At 42.9% G+C, this 22360-nt stretch overlaps 1 protein-coding gene across 3 annotated transcripts; it reads right to left on the bottom strand.

Moving 5' to 3' along the window:
• Window positions 1–3867: 3867 nt before the first annotated feature.
• Window positions 3868–20686, bottom strand: rhcgb (Rh family, C glycoprotein b). 3 transcript variants are annotated; one of them, XM_042109508.1, is made up of 11 exons: window positions 20665–20686; window positions 7410–7602; window positions 7110–7260; window positions 6688–6835; window positions 6362–6528; window positions 5974–6111; window positions 5356–5492; window positions 5138–5259; window positions 4980–5053; window positions 4540–4616; window positions 3868–4278 (listed from the first exon to the last, which is right to left on the bottom strand). In XM_042109508.1, exons 2-11 carry the CDS (start codon window positions 7580–7582, stop codon window positions 4245–4247), a joined length of 1221 nt encoding a protein of 406 aa, XP_041965442.1. In that variant the 5' UTR covers window positions 7583–7602; window positions 20665–20686; the 3' UTR covers window positions 3868–4244. The 3 variants fall into 3 exon arrangements, with proteins under 3 accessions (XP_041965442.1, XP_041965440.1, XP_041965439.1); XM_042109506.1 differs by lacking the exon at window positions 20665–20686 and adding an exon at window positions 10398–10764 and having other exon boundaries at window positions 4515–4616; XM_042109505.1 differs by lacking the exon at window positions 20665–20686 and adding an exon at window positions 10398–10764.
• Window positions 20687–22360: the final 1674 nt, after the last annotated feature.

Here is a 22360-nt window from a genome sequence, read left to right as displayed (position 1 = left end):
GTTCTCAAATGTTCTACTAGCCTTATTAAAATAGCCTACATTTGACAAAAGATGTAACAGTATTAAAAGGGAAATAGAGATTAAAATGTTCTTTCTTTCTCTTTCTTTCTTTCTGTCAGTCTTTCTTGACTAATCAACTTATTCAGCTTAGCCTAAAGTGTAATCACACACACACTAGTGTGTTATGATTGATAACAGAAAATTGGCTAAAGTGCAATATGTGGCACTTTATTGTGATGGATACACCATTTCAGAGAGATTTGTTGTATGTCTGTTGGTATGAAGTTGTGTGAATATTTAGGACTAATAGTTAGGACATTGCATTCCATCACGCAACCACTCTCATTTGAATACCTCACAGTCAAAACGACCTTTGACCCTGTTGTCTGGGTGCCTTGTGTGACGGAAGGTCAAGGTCATCAGTTGTCCTGTGGTGTGGAGTTCAGCAGAACAGAGCCAGATAGAACAGAGTGTCTGATTGAGAAAGTAACAATAACACCAGACATCCGTGCCCCACACAATGTCTGACTATTCCAGACCACAGAGGTACAGGCTCACACAGAACTGCTATGTTCATCTAGTTATTCATTTACATAAGTTACTTTTTTAAACTCCCATATGCCACTCTGCTTCCCAAAAAAGTAGCAAAATATTTATTAGAAATATTAGTTTGGTTGTGTTATTAAAACGGCATAGTATTTTTTATATATAGAGCACAGTTTCCTCTTTGCAAATATCTACCTGTCTGTTTCATTGTTAACGATTCTAATAGTATGATAATGTTTATATTAATTTTAAATCTTTCACCATAGCACAAGGATGAGCCTACATAATAGAAAATATTATATGGCCTTACCTTCCATACTGTAAGTATAATGAGCTCTGTAGATGTATTTACACTCAATCAGTCTTCAATCAGTGTTTGGATGAGAGTGTCATGTGTAATTCTTACTCAGAGGGACAATTCTACCATTTGCTCTGTATTGGTAGCACACACATTTCACCAATGTAGCAAATGGTCAAGCGCAATGCTGATAGGAAATTTCAACAAGTAATACACAGCACATGAAAATCCAGCAAAAATGTTTCCTCCATTACCCAGCAGCACATAAACGAGAGCAGAGGAGATCTGAGTGACCGGTGGGCTGGTGGTGGGTGAGACCTGGGAGCTGGATGGCAGATCGGGCACCAGTAAAAGGTCGGGTGGGAGACACCCCACAGGCCACACAGAGATGGAGCTCAAGCCTCCAGTTATCAGGGCACTCTCGCTCGACCCTGCCTATGAGAATGTGGTGGTGTGGCTTATCTGTGTCCAGATATCCATACGGCCATAATGATAATGCAATAGCTTATGTAGAGGTGAGTTCATCTGCATTGCATGTTCCTGCAATAGGCCTACGTGATTTTAACCTCCTGTCAGCAAGAGAAGAGCAGCTCTTTAGGTTTGAGGGTGTGTGCCACCCACTTGCACATGGTTCTGCCACATGTAATGGTCCAGTGTTAAGTTTTAAAGTGTGTATTGACATCCTTTGGCGAGAGTGTATGGTGGTCTTTGGGATGCCCTTAAATACATACATCATTCTGAGACACAGTTGTATGAAGCCTGCATGTATGTTAAATTCTGTAAAAATAAATTTGAAGCTTACACAAACAAAAAGTTAAAGAAAAAAAATATGCTAGGACAATGATGAGACAAACAATTGACATTATCTTAAGGAGGACTCATAATAGTCTATGTGTCTAAGTTCATTCGAGTTTTATAGACTTCAGTAACTTTTATGAGCATGTCAGTAACAGCAGGGAAGAAGGTACGTTGAGCTCTAACGTCCACCCTTTCCCATCTCATAAAGAACCAGCAAAAGATTACAAGTGAGCCTCTTAAACAAAATGAGTCGTAAACATTTTACTTACAATGACTTTGTATTCCTATTAATTGCAATTCCTTGGACAATTCAACGAATACATATTAATGCATTACATTATCAAAGATTCAAAGGATAACCTGAATGTCACTGTGCACTCTTCTAAGTTAAACATACTCTACAAAGTCATTTCCAATCCTATATCTTCACAACATTCCTTCTCTGTTCAGGCCTTCATTTGCATGTCATCTGCAACTCCCCCTCCCTTTTCCAGGAAAACCACCAGGAAGGCTGCAACACCAGGCATTGCTGTGTGTGTGTGTGGCTGGCCCCCTCGTTAACATGCTCATTGTGGGACCTCCATTCGGAGGGCTGTTTTCTCACACTCGTGGCCTCATCCCAGAGATGCACGCTCGGCCCCCTCCCTCCACAAGCCTGTCACTCACACACACACACACACACACACACGCACATACACATATACACACAAACATCCAGACAGGCAATCAGTCATCAGTGGTGAAAGGGGGGCCTCTCTTCTCCCTCTCCCTCCTCTTTTAATGCTCCCTGCCTCTTTTCTCTGGCTCTCTGTGTCTTTCTCTTTCTCTGTGTCTGGGCGGGTTAGCCTTAATCCCCTCTCTCTCTCTCTCACTCACTCACTCAGTTCCCGCCATTGTGACTGCGCCTCTTCCACTGGTCGGAATAGTAAACAGGGTCATGTGTCTGAGGTCTAGTCCAACCAACACCACCATCATCCACCCCGACCACCCCCACCTCATTCTCACAGGTTATGGCCCATCAGGACTACCGCCTCCTTGTCCTGCAAAGTCCTCTTTGACAGCCACAAAAGGATCATATCATGAAAGGGGCTTGATTTAGTTTTAACAGGGTCCTGTATCTTACCGTTAAGGGGCTAATGAATAAACATGTTGAGCAGTCATCTTAAGGGTGGGGTGTGTTTGTGTGTGTGTGTGTGTGTGTGTGATAGGAGTGGTGATTGGGGAGTCTGGGAAAAGAGGAGTGGGGAGACAGTATGGTTTAAATTGAGTACTTGTACCATACCTGCTTAGCTGAAATGGGTTAACACAGTATGAGAAAGTCCATCATTAAGCTTTCTGTAGATTATTGGAATTGAGGCCAGGTTTATACAAAGGACTCAGATAAGAGAATTTCAGCTTGATATGGTGTAGGGAACCTTTACGAGTTGAAGTTTAATTTTCACAAGCAAAGCAAATAGAATGGTAACTTGTTAAAGAGTTATAGTGAAATTATGCAGTATATTTGTGACCAGAACCAGACAAGTGTGGCTTACAAAGTAATGACCTGAATTTCACACGAGACCCAATGACTTTTGTACAAAAAGGTCATTAAAGTAAAAGTACTTCCTCATCCCATCAACTCAAACAGCCCAGAGGGACGGCTTTTTCACCTAACCTTGACCTGGGAGAGACAGCCCAGGAGGACAGCACAACCAGAGAAAACATCACAATATTTTAAAAGCCACTAGAGCAAGGACCAAAAAAAACAATGGACTGAACTTCAGAACAGCAAAGGAGTGAGAGCGAGAGAGCGGGAGAGAGAGAATGTGACTTTGCTAAATTTGGATGTAAACATCATTATATTTAGCATTATATAGAGGTTGGTATTCACTGAAGAGAACATTCTAGATTTTTAAAGGCTGAATGATAGAGGACTTTTGATCCAGTACTACGAACAAATAAAGCTGGACAAGACCAACACTTTTGAACCAGGTCTATGACTACATGTATTGATTGAATTGGTTTTAAACAGCAATAGATGCCAAGACAACAGGTCCTGGGGTTTGCCGATGACATTTTAATACTTCAGTAGTAGGACTTCTAATATTGAATTATTAATACTTCAGTAGTAGGACTTCTAATATTGAATTATTAATTATTTAATTATTAAGTTTTACATTCATATGAAAACAATTTACACATTTCAGAATGGTACAAACACACAAAATCAAAATTCCACCTCAAAGTATTTTAGATTTCATAATTTATATTGCAATTTTCAGCATTTCCATAATAGCAGTATTATCATTTGTAAAATCCTTGGTAAAAGGCTCCATTCAATTACATTCAAACAAACAAAGTGATTATTATATTCAAATATATTGCATTCAAAGCCACTTTGTTGTGTTACTCTTTTTGGTAGGCATACATTTGTGTTATTCTTAAAAGAAAATTCCAAGCAGCTGACAGTCTTGCACAAGGATCAGCATTGCAGCATGTATGTGTGAGTGCATAAGTGTGAAGATTGCATGGTGTTTATATGTGTGAGTGTATAGTGTACAGAGTGCATGGTGTTTATGTGTGTGAATGTGTGTTCAGATGTCTGCAGCATTCTGATGCTGCTTTAAGTTTGCGGTTCTGAGAAATTAGACTCCACCCTGTTAATGAGAAAGGCAGGTTAAGGCAATGACATCATGGCCCTCTTTCATACCAAGGGGATCTAGTGACACCTTGTGGAATGAAAGTGCAACAGATCTGAATAGATTGGACAGGGATATCAACAGTTAAGTTCTGAGTAAAACAGTAAGCCCAGATACAGGTTTTGTTGATATAAGGCAATTACAATAAGAAAATAGAAACAGTGGAAAGCTTGAAAAATATCAGTCTGGCTTACATGTCTGTCTGACAGTCAGACTTACATGTCTGTGCGCTTGTTTATCATCATGTGGTTGTTGTACTCCAGAACGGGATGAAGACTTTCTTCCTCTTCTGGCACCTATTCAGACAGAGAGACAGACAGACAGACAGACAGACAGACAGACAGACAGACAGACAGACAGACAGACAGACAGACAGAAACTGTATCAGGAATGTACTTCTCCTTTTGGGCCCTCATGTGCCTCTTGGCAAAAACAAATCCAAGGAACCATTACAACCATGACTGGACAGTTCTTTAAATAGTGGTGCACACAACAGAGTGAAGGACACATAGACACGTGGAAAGTTTCCAACAGGCCACCTGTTTATCCTGTAATCACGATCAGTGCTAGATCAGTGGCACGTGTTTCCATTACAAAGATGAACTCACTTCCATGAAAACACAAAAAAGCATACAGTCGGAAGCAGTTTGAAGCCCTACCTCCCAGTAAAACTCGTCATCAAAGCAATGTTCATCTGCAACATCGCCCCATATGGGCAACTTCAGGATACAACCTGTAGAGCAGAAACCCTTTTAACGTCATGCTTTTAATATGCTATTGAGGGGCTGCACCAAATTCTACTGAGACTGGTACCCACCTACAAAAATACCTCCACCAATGGCAAAGACTATGGCCACACACAGCCCTGCTGCCTGGTATCCTCCCTGAACCGTAGGCGATCTTTCAAAATGCCCCTCAAAGTCAAAAGTGTTTATCAACCTGCATCAACACAGAGAGGACACAAGCCATGCTGCTCTGAGGCCATCAGTCATCACTTATGAAAGCAAGCCGGCTCAGTGGCAGAAAGGCACTCACCCTTCTGTCCCATAGACTTCTTTGCTTGCTGCCGCGGCGGTGATGGCGCCAACGATGCCCCCGATCACGCCGGGCATGGCATGAAGGTTGTGGATGCCACACGTGTCTTGGATTTTGAGCTTTCGCTCCATGAAGGGCTGTAAGCCACAAATGTAGTAGTTTAATTACTTTAATTTCTTCAATCGCACAAAACCAACATGCTCTCAGTAGATCCTGAATTCAAACATAGGCCATTTAAAACATAGAAGACAGGAATCATTTATGCAATGCTATCCTCTGCTATTTTTGATGGGGTCCTGTGTCAGTAGTAAGTAAGTATAAGTACTCTTTTGATCCCGTGAGGGAAATTTGGTCTCTGCATTTAACCCAATCCGTGAATTAGTGAAACACACAAAGCACACAGTGAACACACAGTGAGGTGAAGCACACACTAATCCCGGCGCAGTGAGCTGCCTGCAACCACAGCGGCGCTTGGGGAGCAGTGAGGGGTTAAGTGCCTTGCTCAAGGGCACTTCAGCCGTGGCCCACTGGTCGGGGCTCGAACCGGCAACCCTCCGGTTACAAGTCCAGAGTGCTAACCAGTGGGCCACGGCTGCCCACTCACTGTACAGTACTCACTGTGAGGAAGATGTAGCCTAAAGTGGAGATGATCCCGCAGCAGAAGCCCACAATCAGAGACCCATATGGCATCAGCATGAACTCTGCTGCTGTGCCCACAGCAACACCCCCGGCCAGGGTGGAGTTCTGGATGTGCACCTAGGTGGAGGCAGAGAGAGAAGGATGAACTTCTCCACCGCTGGTAACAAAATTATAAGCCGACCATTTGGATTAAAGCTCCAGCAGTTTGTGCTTTATATTCATGGATTAGTGTTTGGTTTTATGGATGGAAAGTTTTTTTGTTTTTGGAAAGGGCACCCATTATACACGAAGAGGGAGAGTGTAGTGTTATTGTGTCATTGGCTAAATCGGCTAAATCAATCGGCTAAATCAAGGCAAAATGACTTACCATGTCAACTTTGCCTGTTTTCTGAAAGAGACTGGAGATGGCGAACGTGGTGAGCACCGTTGAGGCCAGGGACAGGTATGTGTTGATGGCCGCCCGGTGCTGCCCGTCCCCGTGGTCAGTGATGGCTGAGTTGAAACTGGGCCAGAACATCCACAGAAAAAGGGTTCCTGGAAAAATAGGGATATGAATGGTTCATATTTATGGCAATCAGTTTAATATACCTAGTACCTACACTATATCATTTCTATCATAAGGCAAAAACAAAATAGATGGTCCAAAGGTTTTCTGTTGAAGGTAAAATGTGCTCTTTATTTTCAGTAGCTCACCGATCATAGCAAAGACATCTGAATGGTAAACAGATCCATGGAGACGCTTGCTCTGCTCCAAATTTGGTCGGTATAGAACCCAGGAGATGGACAGACCATAATAACCTCCAAATGTGTGAATCACCATGGATCCCCCAGCATCTTTGGCCTGTGCATCAAACATATCCCATCATACCCCCTCAGACCCTGAATACATCCTCTAGCCTTAAAAGGTAACACCTTGTTTGATTTCTTTTGTAATTGAAAAATAAGAAAATAGGCTCATGAGACAGATGATCAATACACAGCTCAACATGTAACAGGAGACGGAGTAAAAGTGCATTCATGTGCAAGTGCATTTGATATCTATTGTATAAACTGTAGTCTCTCTGACAATCACTATAAATGATGTACCTGCTGAATATGTAATTGTTGGCACTTACATGGATGATGTTTAGGATGATGTATTCCTCTATGGCAAACAGTGTCACACCAAATAATGTCAACACCATCAGCTGAACTGGACTGACTTTTCCTAAGATGGCTCCGTAAGCGATCAAACAGCCCGCCACACAGAAGTCTGCGTTGATCAGGCTGTGGAACAACAAACTTAAATAAGCCAAATCGTAATGACTTCTGTGACAGACAAAGAAACCACAAAACAACAGCTATCAATCATATCCATTCCCAACCTATCGATCCTTCCTCCACCATCCCCTTTCATGGTCACAAACCAACCCTACCTCTCCACTCCAATTTTGATCTTGCCGTCAGTGTAGTCCAGAGAGTGGAACCAGCCCTGCATCAGCAGTGCCCACTGGATGCCGAAGGCGGCGATGAGGAAGTTGAAGCCCACGCCGCTGAAGCTGTAGCGCTGGAGGAAGGTCATGAGGAAACCGAAGCCCACAAAGATCATCACATGCACGTCTTGGAAGCCTGGTGGAGACAGGAAACAAGCAGCGCTCATTGAGCAATCTGAAGCAGGGGTCAAGGCAGGGATGTTTGACCCATATGGTGATCCATCTGACCAATCCAGACATGTGGAACTTATAAAGCATAACTTGTTTGTAAAGTTCCAATGACTTCGCAGATGGATGAAAGATAAATTGAAAATCTATTAACTGGAAGCACGGAATCTAGATAAGCTGTTTAGCCATGATGACATCATGTTTTAGTGTACATAGAGAGCCGAAGTCACTCCCTTCTACTTCCGGTCCATGGGACCTATCTTTCCAAAAAATATGAACGGGAGTTAATGGAGAGATAACAATTATTTTTTGGTCCAGTTTGAATTGTGCCACGAATTTCACATATGATGTGTGTGAATTTAATTCACGTCAAGAAAGTACTGTTGTTCGATAGACTTCAAAAGTTATGTTGGTTTTGTGCGAATCCGCTCAGTGGACTACATCTCTCGTCTCGAACGATGTACGTCACCAACGTAGGCTGTTATGGTAGTTAACGGTTGCATCTTGCTGCCTGCTATGTCACTTAACAGTATCTAATGTATAGTCTATGGACAAATACAACTTACCTGATGTGTTTAATCCTCTGACTCATGGTATTTTCATCGGCAAGGAAAGCCCAATTAAGATCTGTTGCTGGTATGCTTGTACAATCTACTGTGGCTGTGAATGAGCTAACGTCACTAGCGCGACTGATGGGTTTGTAGTCGTTGGAATTACGATCTTTCACAATGTTGTAATAGGCCTTTATCACGGCAGCCGAAGTAGGAAGTGAACAGCCCTGTTCCTGTGTGAGCACAGGTGTTTCTAATTAAGTTTCAGATTCGGCCACAGTTACTTCAACCAGAGGCCTCGTTAATGTTTTTAGGAACACCTGTGGTTTGCCTGCCAACAGGAAATTGAACAGCCCTGCTTCAGCTGCCCGTGGGCTGCCGTGATAAAGGCCTATTCTATAGTTACGAAACAAACTGCAAATGTCTTTAAAATGAAAAATTGTCTTTAAAATGGACAAACATCATATGGGTAATTCAAGGCACAAGTCAACCGGGACCAGAAAATAATTTCTTTTTCGCCATAGACTGGCGTTCAAATTTTTTTGAAAGATAGGTCCCATGGAGGCAAACGGAAGGGGCGGGACTTCGCCTCTCTATAGGGTACAATGCTTTACCAGAGAGGGTTAAAGCGGAGCGAGAGGCTAGTAATCAAGGATCTTTGGCTTTACTGTCTATGGTACAATGTCAGGAAGACAGGTGTGGTTGATGGCCATCACTGCAGTAGCCTTTCCAGAGTGTTTCAGTGAAAGGGGTCGAACTACCACAAAGAGGAAGGTTACAAAACTTTATCAGACTAATTCTACAGCATTTTATTGTCACAGGGTAACTAGTAGTGTTAGAAACCACCATGATAAGAGTAGCCATCTTGTCAAGCTTTGTTATGGTTATGGTGAGAGTTACTGTTACATATTAGGCCTCTCTCCATAATTAGGTGTATAAATGACATTACAGTGATCATGTGTATAAATGACATTAGTGATCATGAAAACACTGAGCACTTGAGTGCTCAAACATGATACACTACATTCTGTATCTGTTTGGGCTTTATTGCATTTGGCTACATTGCCATTACAGAAAAATCCAAGCTCATTAATAAAAAAATATCTTTCAATAGCCTACACATCTCCTATCAGTTACTGATTCAGAACGCTGCATACCTACACACAAAAGGCCACCTGTTATGCCACGTTCATACGTGGGGTGGGGGGTTGGGGTGTTGCACATTTTGTATCCTTTTACATTTGTCATTTTGTTTTCTGAAAGTAAATTGGTTCTGCCCAAGGTAAAAGTGTATTTCATCTTAATTTTGTTCTCTTTCATTTAATTATTATTTTCTAAATTATTAATTTTGTCGAACCTGGTAGTAGTACTACCATTATTCTCACTCAGAACATCAACAGTCTGGCCTGTTTACACAATACATCTCGTTACAGGTCCAGGGTGACTGGAACATGAGGGAGTGGCTGTATTTCACCTTTGTAGGATGAAACCTATACCTCAGCATTAAATTCAGTCCCACAGATGGGTAGTCTTTTTAAGTGATCTCAATAGTCCGCAGTGACCTGATGCTATATCTGAGATATAATCTTTATAATCTGACACTGCCACCAGAAGAAGTTAGCTGTGGTAGACCAGGTAGACCCACCACACCCAGTCAGATCTTGAACAAGCGGAAAATAACACCTACGCTTGTGCGAGGTAAAACACAGGCTGTGTTGGCAGTACTCCTGTGTATCACAAGCACATCATGTTAACACACAGTGGACCATAGTAGGTAGCATAGCATAGTCTTCACTTTCAACAGAGGTTAGGCTACTTAATAGCCTATGCTTATATAATTGTAGAAGGGTTCTCCAATGTTCTCTCAGTTAGCCATTTAAAATGATTTCAGATTAGTAAACAGAATGTGCCTTTGGAACATTGGATGAATAGTTGCTGATAATGGGCAATGTAGACATTGCATTAAAGATCAGCCATTTCTTTCTACAACAGTCAAGCACCCTGTCCAGAAAACTGCTGCCCCGATTAAAAAAAAACAATGCAACTGATCTCAGCTGGTATTCTGTCTATAATAGAGTGGACATTTCTAAGTGATCCCAAACATTTGACCGCGTATACTGTAGGCTATAGAGAGATATGAGAGAGAGAGAGAGAGAGATCGTTCATATTTAATTAACATAGGACTACGTAAGGTAAAAGGTAGGTTACTCACTTGGATATCTGAAGTAGAAATCATTTTCAGCATCACTCGTGATATTTTTTTCCTTTTTGTACTCTACCCAGTGAGTGTCGGATTCCTCATCATAACGGATGAAAACTCCAAAGAGGATAATCATCGCAGTCTGCCAAACGAAGCAGACGGCAGGGAAACTAATTCTAATATTTGTGTTTTTCGGCCTGTCACAGCATTCTCTCATGCTGTCCAAACACCCCATCGTTAATGGATCAGAGTGACTTGGAACAGTCACAGACGTCCGGCGTATAAGCTAGAATAGCAGCACTGGCGAGTCAAATCAAGTCTGATGACGAACTGGACAACCTGTTGCACGCTCACCTCGACTGTGAGACGTAGCCTATCATCATCTTTGACAGGTTAGATAGTGAGCAGGTTAACTTGTGATATTTGCATAAAATCCGTGAATATTCAACAAGACCTTGCCTACTTGTTAACAGCGCTTTGCTCTGCCTCCGCCCCTCGAGTGACGGGAGATTCACATTTTCACAAGCCCACAGTGAGACAGAATATGAAGAAAGATCTTGCCGAAAACAAACGGAAATCACCGGTTCGTGTATAATGCATGTCCGCTTAAGCATTATCCGCACAAAATGCTCTGCAAACTGCAAAGTGTCAAAGTAAAACAACGAAGGTTTTGTTGGGTTTCGAACAGGAGTCTCGCGGAGGCAAAATGTACATTTCAATCAGCACTACCACTACACCACAGAGACGGGCAATAACTTCAATGCCATCATCAACCATCTACCTAGCTACTGATGTCCATGATAACTGGTGACATGACATTGAATGCAAGCCTTGAATAATGCAGATTAATTTTGCCTCACATACCAAAACAGTTACAACAAACTGCATGCATGACCCCACTTCAGACGTTTTTTTGTGGGCAGGTCATCGTGATTATAATGCACAAAAATAATGATCACGTGTGGGCCTCGAACTGCTCACTAAAATAGCAAGCCAGCAATAGGCCGCCCTGCTAACCAGTTGCACCACTGGTCATTTAACATATAGCATGGTGTTCCCATTAAATGAATGGGTACGCCTATGTTGTCTTGTGACAGCTTATTTGTCCATCGATCAAGATATTCTTTATAGCAAACACATCTACGTGAATGTTTTGCAATAGGCTGCTGAACGAGCAGTAGGCTAAACTATTTTCTAATTTAGGCTATGAGGAAATCTGAAATAGCAACATCTGTCATCAAACTCTCTCATAGCTGCATCAAAGTTTTGTAATCCATAAATATGCTTCCATGATGTCCATTTTGTGTCGTCAAATTAGGACCAACAAATTAAACAATATAAGTCTAACTCGGAGAAAATAAATTTCATATGTTCACTTCAAATCACAGCTCACTGCATAACTTCACCGAGACTAGTAATAACACTAAGTTATGATAACTTTTGCACATAGATAGATAGATAGATAGATACTTTATTGATCCCCAGGGGAAATTCAAGGTCACAGTAGCATACAGACAACATACACACACATACACTAACAGCAGAAAGTAATTAAAAGTATATAATATAATATAAAAAACACAACTAAGCAATAAGGACAGTAGAAGATAAATATATACTAAATACTAAATATACTAAAATACAAATTATACTAAATAACACAATTCTAAAAAAACAGTATCCACATAGTGGGTGATTAATCAAACAAGATGCGCTTGCAATGACAGGCAGGGACTGAGCCTGTGATTCTCTGTGCATAAGGTAAGGTAAGGTGCTCTGTGTGAATCAGGGTGTGTCATGGTGATGGTGCAAATGAGTAAGTCAAACAGTGCAACAGTGCAAGAATAACGTCTATATATCTATATGTGACCCCTAGGGGGCCTTTTAACCAATTAAAGGTTGATAACCAACAATCTGAGTTTTTAGATGTTACAAGCAGGCTATCCCAATAAAGGGAAATAAATGGAGAGAGGGACTGGAGTATTATAAAAGTAAAAAAAAAAAACAGTTTATTTTATTATACACATAGATTACACATTAGCACACATTAGAACAGACACTAGATCTCTGGGCAGCAAACTCACAGGGACAACAACGTGCAAGATTAAGGTGTTTGGATAAGTAGCACTCAAAGATTCAGTAAGTTTCCATCAACAAACACAGAATATATAGATAGGGCAAGTCACAGGTCACACACACAGCAATTCATTTACTATACACAGCAATTCATTGACTATACACAGCAATCTAGTGGCCACACAACAAGATTGCTACCCCCCCGAATATTGCACTAACCCAATGGCCTAGAATACATACAACAGACAAACATGAAACATATAGCAACACACACAAGAGACTGATGGGCAGCACGGTGGGCCTCCCTCCCACACACACGCTCGCTCACACACACACGCACGCACGCACGCACACAACTGAATACTAAAACAGGGCACAGGAAAAACAGTGGCCAAGGTGGCGTACGACGGTCCTCCTGTATGAACACGGGCCGCGGCGTCTAGCCAGGAGCTTGTTTAGTTGTAATTCCGTAGCGATCACTTTAAGCCGTCTGTTTTTTTTTACTCGTACATACCCAGGCCAAAAGTTTCGGTACAACCAACAGCACTCAGCAAGTTAGTGGTCACTCTAAACCGGTGAATTTTCATTGACACACGCAGACACAATTTGTAGCCGGTGAGGGCTTGTGGAGACAAGGAGCTGGACGTCAAAGTCAAAGTCAGCTTTATTGTCAATTTCTTCACATGTTCCAGACATACAAAGAGATCGAAATTACGTTTCTCACTATCCCACGGTGAAGACAAGACATATTTTACTAATTTAAGTCCACAGACAAACATAACATTCAAGTAAACAAAAAAGTAAGTAAATAAGTAAATAAGAGGGCACATATAATAATGAAAAAATAAGAGCAGCAAAATTTGGTTGAAATTGTGCATAGACAGTCAATAAAATACTAGTGCAAAGTCAGGCCAATAAAAGGCTTGGGTAGTTCTGTTTGACCTAAGTAAGAAAGAAAGTGGCATAGTGGTGCAAGTTATGTAAGAGCAGCAGAAGTGTTGTGTTTTCAGGACAACAACAACAAGTTGTAAAGTGTACAAGTGTGCAAGTGTGCAAGTGGAGTAGTGCAGGCGGCCATTGTGGGTCCAATGTCCAGGATGTTATGTAGCTGAGGGTGGAGGGGGGAGAGGAGGGAGAGAGTTCAGCATCCTTACAGCTTGGTGTATGAAGCTGTTGGTGAGTCTGGTAGTGCGGGAGCGCAGGCTTCTGTACCTCTTCCCAGAGGGCAGTAGATCAAACAGATTGTGAGCGGGGTGACTTGCATCACTCACAATTTTGGTCGCCTTGCGGGTGAGGTGGGTGGTGTAAATGTCCTTCAGGGAGGGGAGTGAAGCACCAATAATCCTTCCAGCTGTGTTCACTATGCGCTGCAGGGCTTTCCTGTTGTATTCAGTGCAGCTTCCGCCCCACACAGCGATACAGCTGGAGAGGATGCTCTCAATGGTGCCTCGGTAGAATGTGGTCATGATGGCTGGTGGAGCACTTGCTCGCCTGAGTTTCCGCAGGAAGTACAGGCGGCGCTGAGCTCTCTTCGCCAGTGATGCAGTGTTGGTGGTCCAGGAGAGGTCTTCACTGATGTGCACCCCCAGGAATTTGGTGCTGCTCGCTCTCTCCACCACAGCACCGTCGATGGTCAGTGGCAGGTGTTGGGTGTGACCTCTCCGGAAGTCAACAACAATCTCTTTGGTCTTGCTGACGTTCAGCAGGAGGTTGTTGTCCCTGCACCACGTGGTCAGATGGTCGACCTCCAACCTGTATTGAGTCTCGTCGCCCTTGGACGTAACCACGGCACTAACCGCACAAATACCAGGCCAAGATTAGCTTGTGACCAACCAAGAGTCCAAGGAACCAAGAGTCTGGGTGGCGAGACACACTTATGAAACACTGGCATTTTGCTGGATTTAAAGGTGTAGCACCAAGCAGCCACCACCTGATTCAATTAAGGCATCCAATCAAGGTGCAATTTCCACTGCCTACGTCCTATACCGCTACATATATATATATATATATATATATATATATATATATATATATATATATATATATATATATATATATAACTATATTGCAAGGCAGTGAGCGAAGTCTCCAGCTGATCAGGCTCTTCTGCTTAACAATAGTGTTGTGGAGTGGATGACACTCATTGTCCAAGATGTTGATCAGTTTGTTCAAGGTCCTTTTGTCAGATATTGAAGTGATGCACTCCAGTTCAGCTCCCACTACAGAGCCAGCTTTTCTTGCCAGCCTGTCAAGTCGCCCCGCATCCTTCTTCTTTGTGCTTCCTCCCCAACATACCACTGCATAGAAGAGGACGCTGGCAACAACAGACTGGTAGAACATCCTGAGGAGCTTGCTGCACACATTGAAGGAGTGCAGCCTCCTCAGGAAGTACAGCCTGCTCTGCCCTTTCTTGTAGAGTGCGTCAGTGTTGGCTGACCAGTCCAGTTTATTGTCCAGGTGGAGACCCAGGTACGTGTAGGTGCTTACCACCTCGACATTGACCCCATCAATGGAGACTGGTAGCAGAGTGGGCTTAGACCTGCGGAAATCCACCACCATCTCCTTGGCCTTTGAAGTGTTGAGTTGGAGATTGAGTTTGCACCATTGCACAAAGTCCTCCACCAGGCTCCTGTACTCCTCCTCCTGCCCGTTCCTGATACACCCCACAATTACAGTATCGTCAGAAAACTTCTGCATGTGGCATGACTCAGTGTTGTAGCAGAAGTCAGATGTGTACAGGGTGAACAGGACTGGAGAGAGCACAGTTCCCTGTGGTGCTCCGGTGCTGCTGATCACAGTGTCAGAGAGACAGTTCTTCAGTCTGACGAACTGTGGTCGCTCAGTCAGGTAATCTGTAATCCAGGTTACCAGGTGAGCGTCCACACCCATCTGCAAGATCTTGTCTCCCAGTCTGAGGGGTTGGATGGTGTTAAAGCAACACCAAAGAGTTTTTTGTACCTTAAAATAATGTTTCCAAAATCGTTTCAGTGGTTCATCAACTCATAACAGGGTGAACGGCACTTTCTGCATTCCCTTTGCAGCCCTCTATTGGCTATAACCGCACTATGTAAGTTTGCCGGATCGGGTAGCGGATCTGTAGTTCGATGGAATGAGACATAAGAAACTAAAGTTTGACTTGCATCTAATGTCGCAATACATTATACTTTCATAAAATCATGCAACATGTTCTACCTTGTCTGTGGACATTGTTATTTGCAAAGCCGGTGCTGGATAAACAAATGGTGCGTGTGACAGAGGAAAAGTTCTTTGGTGTTGCTTTAAAAGCACTTGAGAAATCAAAGAACATGATTCTCACAGCACTTTTCCCCTTGTCTAGGTGAGAATGTGTCCTGTGTAGAAGATAAGTGATGGCATCGTCCACGCCCACTTTCTCCTGGTATGCAAACTGTAACAGGTCTAGTGCATGGCGTACCTGGGGTCTGAGCCTAAGACCAATCGCTCCATTGTCTTCATCACATGTGATGTTAGAGCGACAGGTCTGTAGTCATTAAGTTCACTAGGATGTGGCTTTTTAGGGACAGGGGTGAGACATGATGTCTTCCACAGTGTTGGAACTTGTCCAAGGCGTAGACTCAGATTGAAGATGCACTTCAGTGGCTCTCCCAGTTCAGCAGCACAGGCCTTGAGTAGCCTTGGACACAGTCTGTCAGGCCCCGCTGCCTTATTTGTGGGCAGTTTCTTTAGTTTAGCTCTCACTTGATTTGCTGTGATGATGGGGGTTGTAAGGGGAGGGAGGGGGAGGGGTGCATCTGGGATCTCTGTGTCTGATGGCTGTTGACTGAGGTCGTTGTCGCCTCATTTTTCGTGATGGCCATGTGGGGGAGGGGTGCAATATCCCGTGATGGTGGGGGTACGATAGCCTGTGATGGTGGAGGTGAGTGTTGCACTGGTATTGAGGGGGTGTGGTGGTGGGGGCTGGGGCTGGGGGATGACCACCTCCTTGATGTCTCTGTCAGGCTGCCAGAGTCGTGGACGCCTCAACAGGTTCAGGCAAGGAGGCGTCAGGCGGGGGCAGGGTGTGAGGTGATGGTGGCTTAGGTCATTGGGTGTCACCGGGATGCAGAGCTGGAGAGACTGGGAGGCTGGGAGGTGGGGGTAGGGCAGGCACGCAAACAAGAGCCGTGTTTGAGTCAGCCGGGGGTGGTGGACAGACCACTCCAATTGGAGCTGGAGCAGGGCAGTCAAACCTGTTGTAGAAGTGGTTCAACTGGTTCGCCCTGCCTAGGTCCCCCTCCACAGAGCTGCTGCTCTTCTTCAGGCTAGTTATAATTTTCATGTCGTCCCATGCCTCCTTCAACTTCTGTTCCACCTTCCTTCTGTAGTCCTCCTTAGCCTCCTTCAGCTTGACTTTGAGTTCCCCTTGCACGCGCCTCAGCCATGTCCCCCTCTCTGTACGCTATCTTTTTCCTATTAAGAAGGGTCTTGACATTGCTGGTTATTTAAGGCTTGTTATTGGGAAAGCAGCATACAGTTCTGGTGGGAACAACAATGTCCATACAGAACTTCAGGTAGTCAGTTGTGCACTGTGTGACCTCCTCTAAGTCCTCTCCATTCTGTAACACACTCCAGTCAGTGTACTCAAAGCAGTCTCTCAGAGCCTCATCCGCTTCAGCTGTCCACTTTCTGAAGGTGCGTGTGGCAACTGGTAGCCTCTGTACTTTGGACTTGTACATTGGCTGGAGATGAATGAGGTTGTGGTCTGACTTTCCCTGTGGAGGAAGGGGATTTGCATCTCCGTAAAGCATAGCAAACTACATTTCCTGTATAATCTCTGGTTTCTTACCAGGGCAGCCAGTTCGTCAGTCTTGTTAGCCAGTGAGTTCACGTTTCCCATCACAATTGATGGAACTGAGGGCTTGTATCTCCATTTCTTCTCCCGACGCCTCGTCTTCACTTTTACTCCCGCTCTGCAACCTCGAAAGCACCACAGTTCCTCTGGGATGTCAACATGACTGACGTGTTTCATATTATTAACCCCCAAAACGGAATAAAGTGTTAGTGGGGACATGCCAGTTTGTTGTACATCAGTTAGGTTTTGGTATGTGAGGCAAAGATTAACCTACTTTGTTGTTTTGAGGCTTGCATATGCCCATGTTAAATTGTGATAGCACCAGTTAACATGGGCGTATATTTCTCACATATGTTAACCTGTGTTAACTTTGACTAAAAGTGTAATATATACATAGAAATCCAGTATCAATTTCAACAGCTCGTAGTGTAGTGGTATAGACGATATAGAAACTAATCTGATCAACTTTCTTGTCCATGTGTTGTTCGAATCCCAGCTAGACCGCTAGTTTTATTTTTTTCCATTCATTCAGTATGTGTCATATTTGTGGATAATGCTTAAACGGACATGTATTAGACATACACTGGTGATGTTTTCAGCGATATCCATTATGTCTCACTTGCAAACACTTTGTGAAAATGTAAACCTGCACTATTGGAGGCAGAGCAGATAAGAAGTAGGCATGGTCTTGTTGAATAGTCACTGATTTTATGCAAATATCACCAGTTAACCTGTAGTCCTCCTTAGCCTCCTTCAGCTTGACTTTGAGTTCCCCTTGCACGCGCCTCAGCCATGTCCCCCTCTCTGTACGCTATCTTTTTCCTATTAAGAAGGGTCTTGACATTGCTGGTTATTCAAGGCTTGTTATTGGGAAAGCAGCATACAGTTCTGGTGGGAACAACAATGTCCATACAGAAGTTCAGGTAGTCAGTTGTGCACTGTGTGACCTCCTCTAAGTCCTCTCCATTCTGTAACACACTCCAGTCAGTGTACTCAAAGCAGTCTCTCAGAGCCTCATCCGCTTCAGCTGTCCACTTTCTGAAGGTGCGTGTGGCAACTGGTAGCCTCTGTACTTTGGGCTTGTACATTGGCTGGAGATGAATGAGGTTGTGGTCTGACTTTCCCTGTGGAGGAAGGGGATTTGCATCTCCGTAAAGCATAGCAAACTACATTTCCTGTATAATCTCTGGTTTCTTACCAGGGCAGCCAGTTTGTCAGTCTTGTTAGCCAGTGAGTTCACGTTTCCCATCACAATTGATGGAACTGAGGGCTTGTATCTCCATTTCTTCTCCCGACGCCTCGTCTTCACTTTTACTCCCGCTCTGTAACCCCGAAAGCACCACAGTTCCTCTGGGATGTCAACATGACTGACGTGTTTCATATTATTAACCCCCAAAACGGAATAAAGTGTTAGTGGGGACATGCCAGTTTGTTGTACATCAGTTAGGTTTTGGTATGTGAGGCAAAGATTAACCTGCTTTGTTGTTTTGAGGCTTGCATATGCCCATGTTAAATTGTGATAGCACCAGTTAACATGGGTGTATATTTCTCACATATGTTAACCTGTGTTAACTTTGACTAAAAGTGTAATATATACATAGAAATCCAGTATCAATTTCAACGGCTCATAGTGTAGTGGTATAGACGATATAGAAGCTAATCTGATCAACTTTCTTGTCCATGTGTTGTTCGAATCCCAGCTAGACCGCTAGTTTTATTTTTTTCCATTCATTCAGTATGTGTCATATTTGTGGATAATGCTTAAACGGACATGTATTAGACATACACTGGTGATGTTTTCAGCGATATCCATTATGTATCACTTGCAAACACTTTCTGAAAATGTAAACCTGCACTATTGGAGGCAGAGCAGATAAGAAGTAGGCAGGGTCTTAAATGTTGAATATTCACTGATTTTATGCAAATATCACCAGTTAACCTGCTCACCATCTAAACTGGAACACCGGAGGTGGGGTGAGGTGAATTTCAATTAGTTCGCTAATAGCCTAAATACTCTTAGACTTAGAATAAAAGTTCTAACTGTACTTGTAATCAGAGAGTACATTTGCCTAGAATAAATTAACAAAAAATGACTTACAGGAAAAATGCAGTGTCAGAATAATGCGTTAGACCTATGCTTTTGTTTTGTTGTCATAATACATAGAAATAAAAATGTCACATCAATACCAATACAGTTGTTAGGCTGAGAGCCGGCTCAACTTAAATAGAAATAATAAATAGAAAATACAATATTTATATCTGGCAACATTGACCTTGAGCTGTAGGATGGCAGTTAAGAATTGTAGCCCATAAACAAATTGGTAGGCTATGTATGCCTATTGCATGGTTCATTTGAAACTTATACTCACAAATGCTTCAAAACAATTGATTCTCTGGTTGTACTTTGTCTTATGTTGGATTATTGCTATTGATACTTTTAATGTTATTGCAATGTTGACTGTTATTGTTAATTAGTTGTTCAAAAGCATCTGCAAGATACACATACTCATCATTAAAACTATGATTTGACATCACAAACATATTGTATGGTTAGTTAAACACTTCATAAGAGTGCTGCCATGGCTTAAAAACAACAGTTTAGTAAGAATTGTGTCCCTTTTATAATGAAGGATGTGTGGTTGCACAGTATGACAGGTGCACACAGGCAGACTGGTAGAGAGCAACATAATCAGGATGGCAACCACTGTGACTAATGAGTCAAGTGATGACCCAGTTCTCTGGGCAGTAGCCTCCACCTTGAGGGAATATGGTATGAGACTATATTCTCTGGAGACACGTAGATTCGGGGTCACGTGCACACACACACACACACACACACACACACACGCACACACTATATTTCCTGAGTATATAACTTTCCAACTTTCCAATCCTCCACCAGATTTACTGTGCTGCACCGTAAGCCCACGCTGATACGAAAACTTACACATACAAGTTCAGACCCACCATCCATGGCCAGATTGATAGAAGCTTTGCGTGGAAATAACACCATCTGACATTCTGACATTTTATGCTTTTATGCTGTACGTTTGTTTCGTAAATAAGAGAGAGAGAGAGAGAGAGAGAGAGAGAGAGAGAGAGAGTAGAAAGTACAGAGAATGGAATCAGTTTATTGACCAAAAAATAGTTATTTATTGTAAATATGGGTTAAACACAGTTATGCAATCAGATGTGGTGTTCAGAGTTTGTAACAGGTCAGTCAAATCTGTAAGAGATAGATACAGATTGATTAACTGTCGTAGTTATATATATATTGGTCATGACGCAATGCTATTGTCAGAGACCATAAAGAGTGACCACACTGCACAATTGTTTCTGAACAGTCTAAGTCTTAGTTATAGTTGTAGCTTTTTATTTATGTTAACTACTCACCTGCTGGGTCTCAGGTCTGTTGCATCCCAGTACTCCAGTAAGACTGAATCATCCATGGAGCTGAATAAGAAGCAGGCTTGAGACTCAGTCAGGTGTCCTCGACTAAAGTGTTTATTACTCTTCTGCAGGCCTGCAGAGTGGCCTGAGACTATCACTCACACACACACACACACACACACACACACACACACTGTCTGTGTTCCAGATTCTCGGAGTCGGGCATGTCCAGATTGATCACACGGACATGGAGTTGATCAGGTCTGGACCCTTTAACCACCTTTTTCTGTCGTTGGCACAGCCTTGGCAAGTTGATCTGCATCGGCATATGTGACACAGAAGAACCGTGGGTGGAGTTGTGGAGAAGCGGCCGGATTAGGCTGGATTTACGGGTGACAGTGTGGCGGGGAGAGGATGTCTGAAGCTTTGAGTTCATGAAGTTGTGCTCCTGCAGATGTAGGCTCTGGAACACAAGAAGGAGGAACCACATCAGACAGGTATTCAAGAAAAGGATTCATACTCAGCACAACAATACACAAATGAATGAATGAATGAATGAATGAATGAATGAATGAATGAATGATCGATCAATGTACAGTACAAAGAGCTCAAATCTCAAAAATATATTTAGCATAAAAACTATTTATGAAAAGCATTTGGGGTAGAGTTTGTTGAGGAATACAGTAAGTCAAACAGCACAAACTTTATTCATTATGAGGGAAAATACAAGGTGAAAAAATCTGGACTCATCTTTTCCTCTAAACGAGTCATAAAACAAACTCTGGCAATTTACCGGTTCTTGGCTGACTGGGTGGTGAGTCTGGGCTGGTATACAGTAATAAGTTCTGGGCCGTAGGAGACTCTGGATGGCATTCACCAAGCCCAACTTCCTCACAAGTATGTCCCTCTGTGCCACTACGCTGTCTCGCCAGCTCCTCCACCTCACTAATCTCGTATGACTCCCACACCGTCTACAGCAGATACAGATACACACACACACACACACACACACACACACACACACACACACACACCCAGACACACACACATGAATGCCTCTCTCTGGCTTTCCAAATACACTTTGGACGGACGAACAGTCAGACAGACAGACAGACACAGACACACACACACACACACAGACACACACAGACACACCAGAGTTTCCGCTAGAAAAAAATGGTGCTGGTCAAAGTGACCGGCAGAGGTTTCGTTTTCCGGACATTTTGATGATATGCCGGTCAAATATCCTATTATCTTTTCTTAATTAGTCAAGTTGAGGAAAACTGGAGACAGGCTATGTAGCTTAAAGAATGACATAATCAGGCTGAATAGAATGCAACATGTTCATTAGCCTAACTTACGTAAACATGCCTAACAAGATCTAGCCAGTATCTATGTTTGCATGGAGAGCAAATTGTGAATTTCCAGAGCGTGTTACAACACACTCAGCAATCGACTCCTACGGACTTTCCCCTAAAGATGGCAGCAAAGATGGCAACATTTCCGGAAAGGTACTGGCTTGATGAAATTCATTCTGGACTCTCTATCCGACCACATAAAGACCTCGGGATACTTCGGTTTGGCTTTAGGGACCCTCTACTCACTACCACGTAAGTGTTATGTTGTTTGGAACTGTAGAAGAGGTATAAAAATAGTGTTTTGTAGCGGCGAAATTGATATGCCCTGCTCACTTCCAGGC

This window comes from Alosa sapidissima, chromosome 11, assembly GCF_018492685.1.
Source record: "Alosa sapidissima isolate fAloSap1 chromosome 11, fAloSap1.pri, whole genome shotgun sequence".
NCBI lineage: Eukaryota > Metazoa > Chordata > Actinopteri > Clupeiformes > Clupeidae > Alosa > Alosa sapidissima.
Note: the sequence above shows the minus strand (reverse complement) of the source record. Positions and strands in the feature narration are given on the sequence as shown.

What these genes read in the sequence shown, in the direction of transcription:
- rhcgb (XM_042109505.1), bottom strand. Translation starts at nt 10,620, where the DNA reads ATGGGGTGTTTGGACAGCATGAGAGAATGCTGTGACAGGCCGAAAAAC. An exon ending in AGATGTCTTTGCTATGATCG is followed by an intron (nt 6,529 to 6,687) that starts GTGAGCTACTGA and finishes CTATTTTTCCAG; the next exon opens with GAACCCTTTTTCTGTGGATG. An exon ending in ATGACGAGTTTTACTGGGAG is followed by an intron (nt 4,617 to 4,979) that starts GTAGGGCTTCAA and finishes CTGTCTGAATAG; the next exon opens with GTGCCAGAAGAGGAAGAAAG.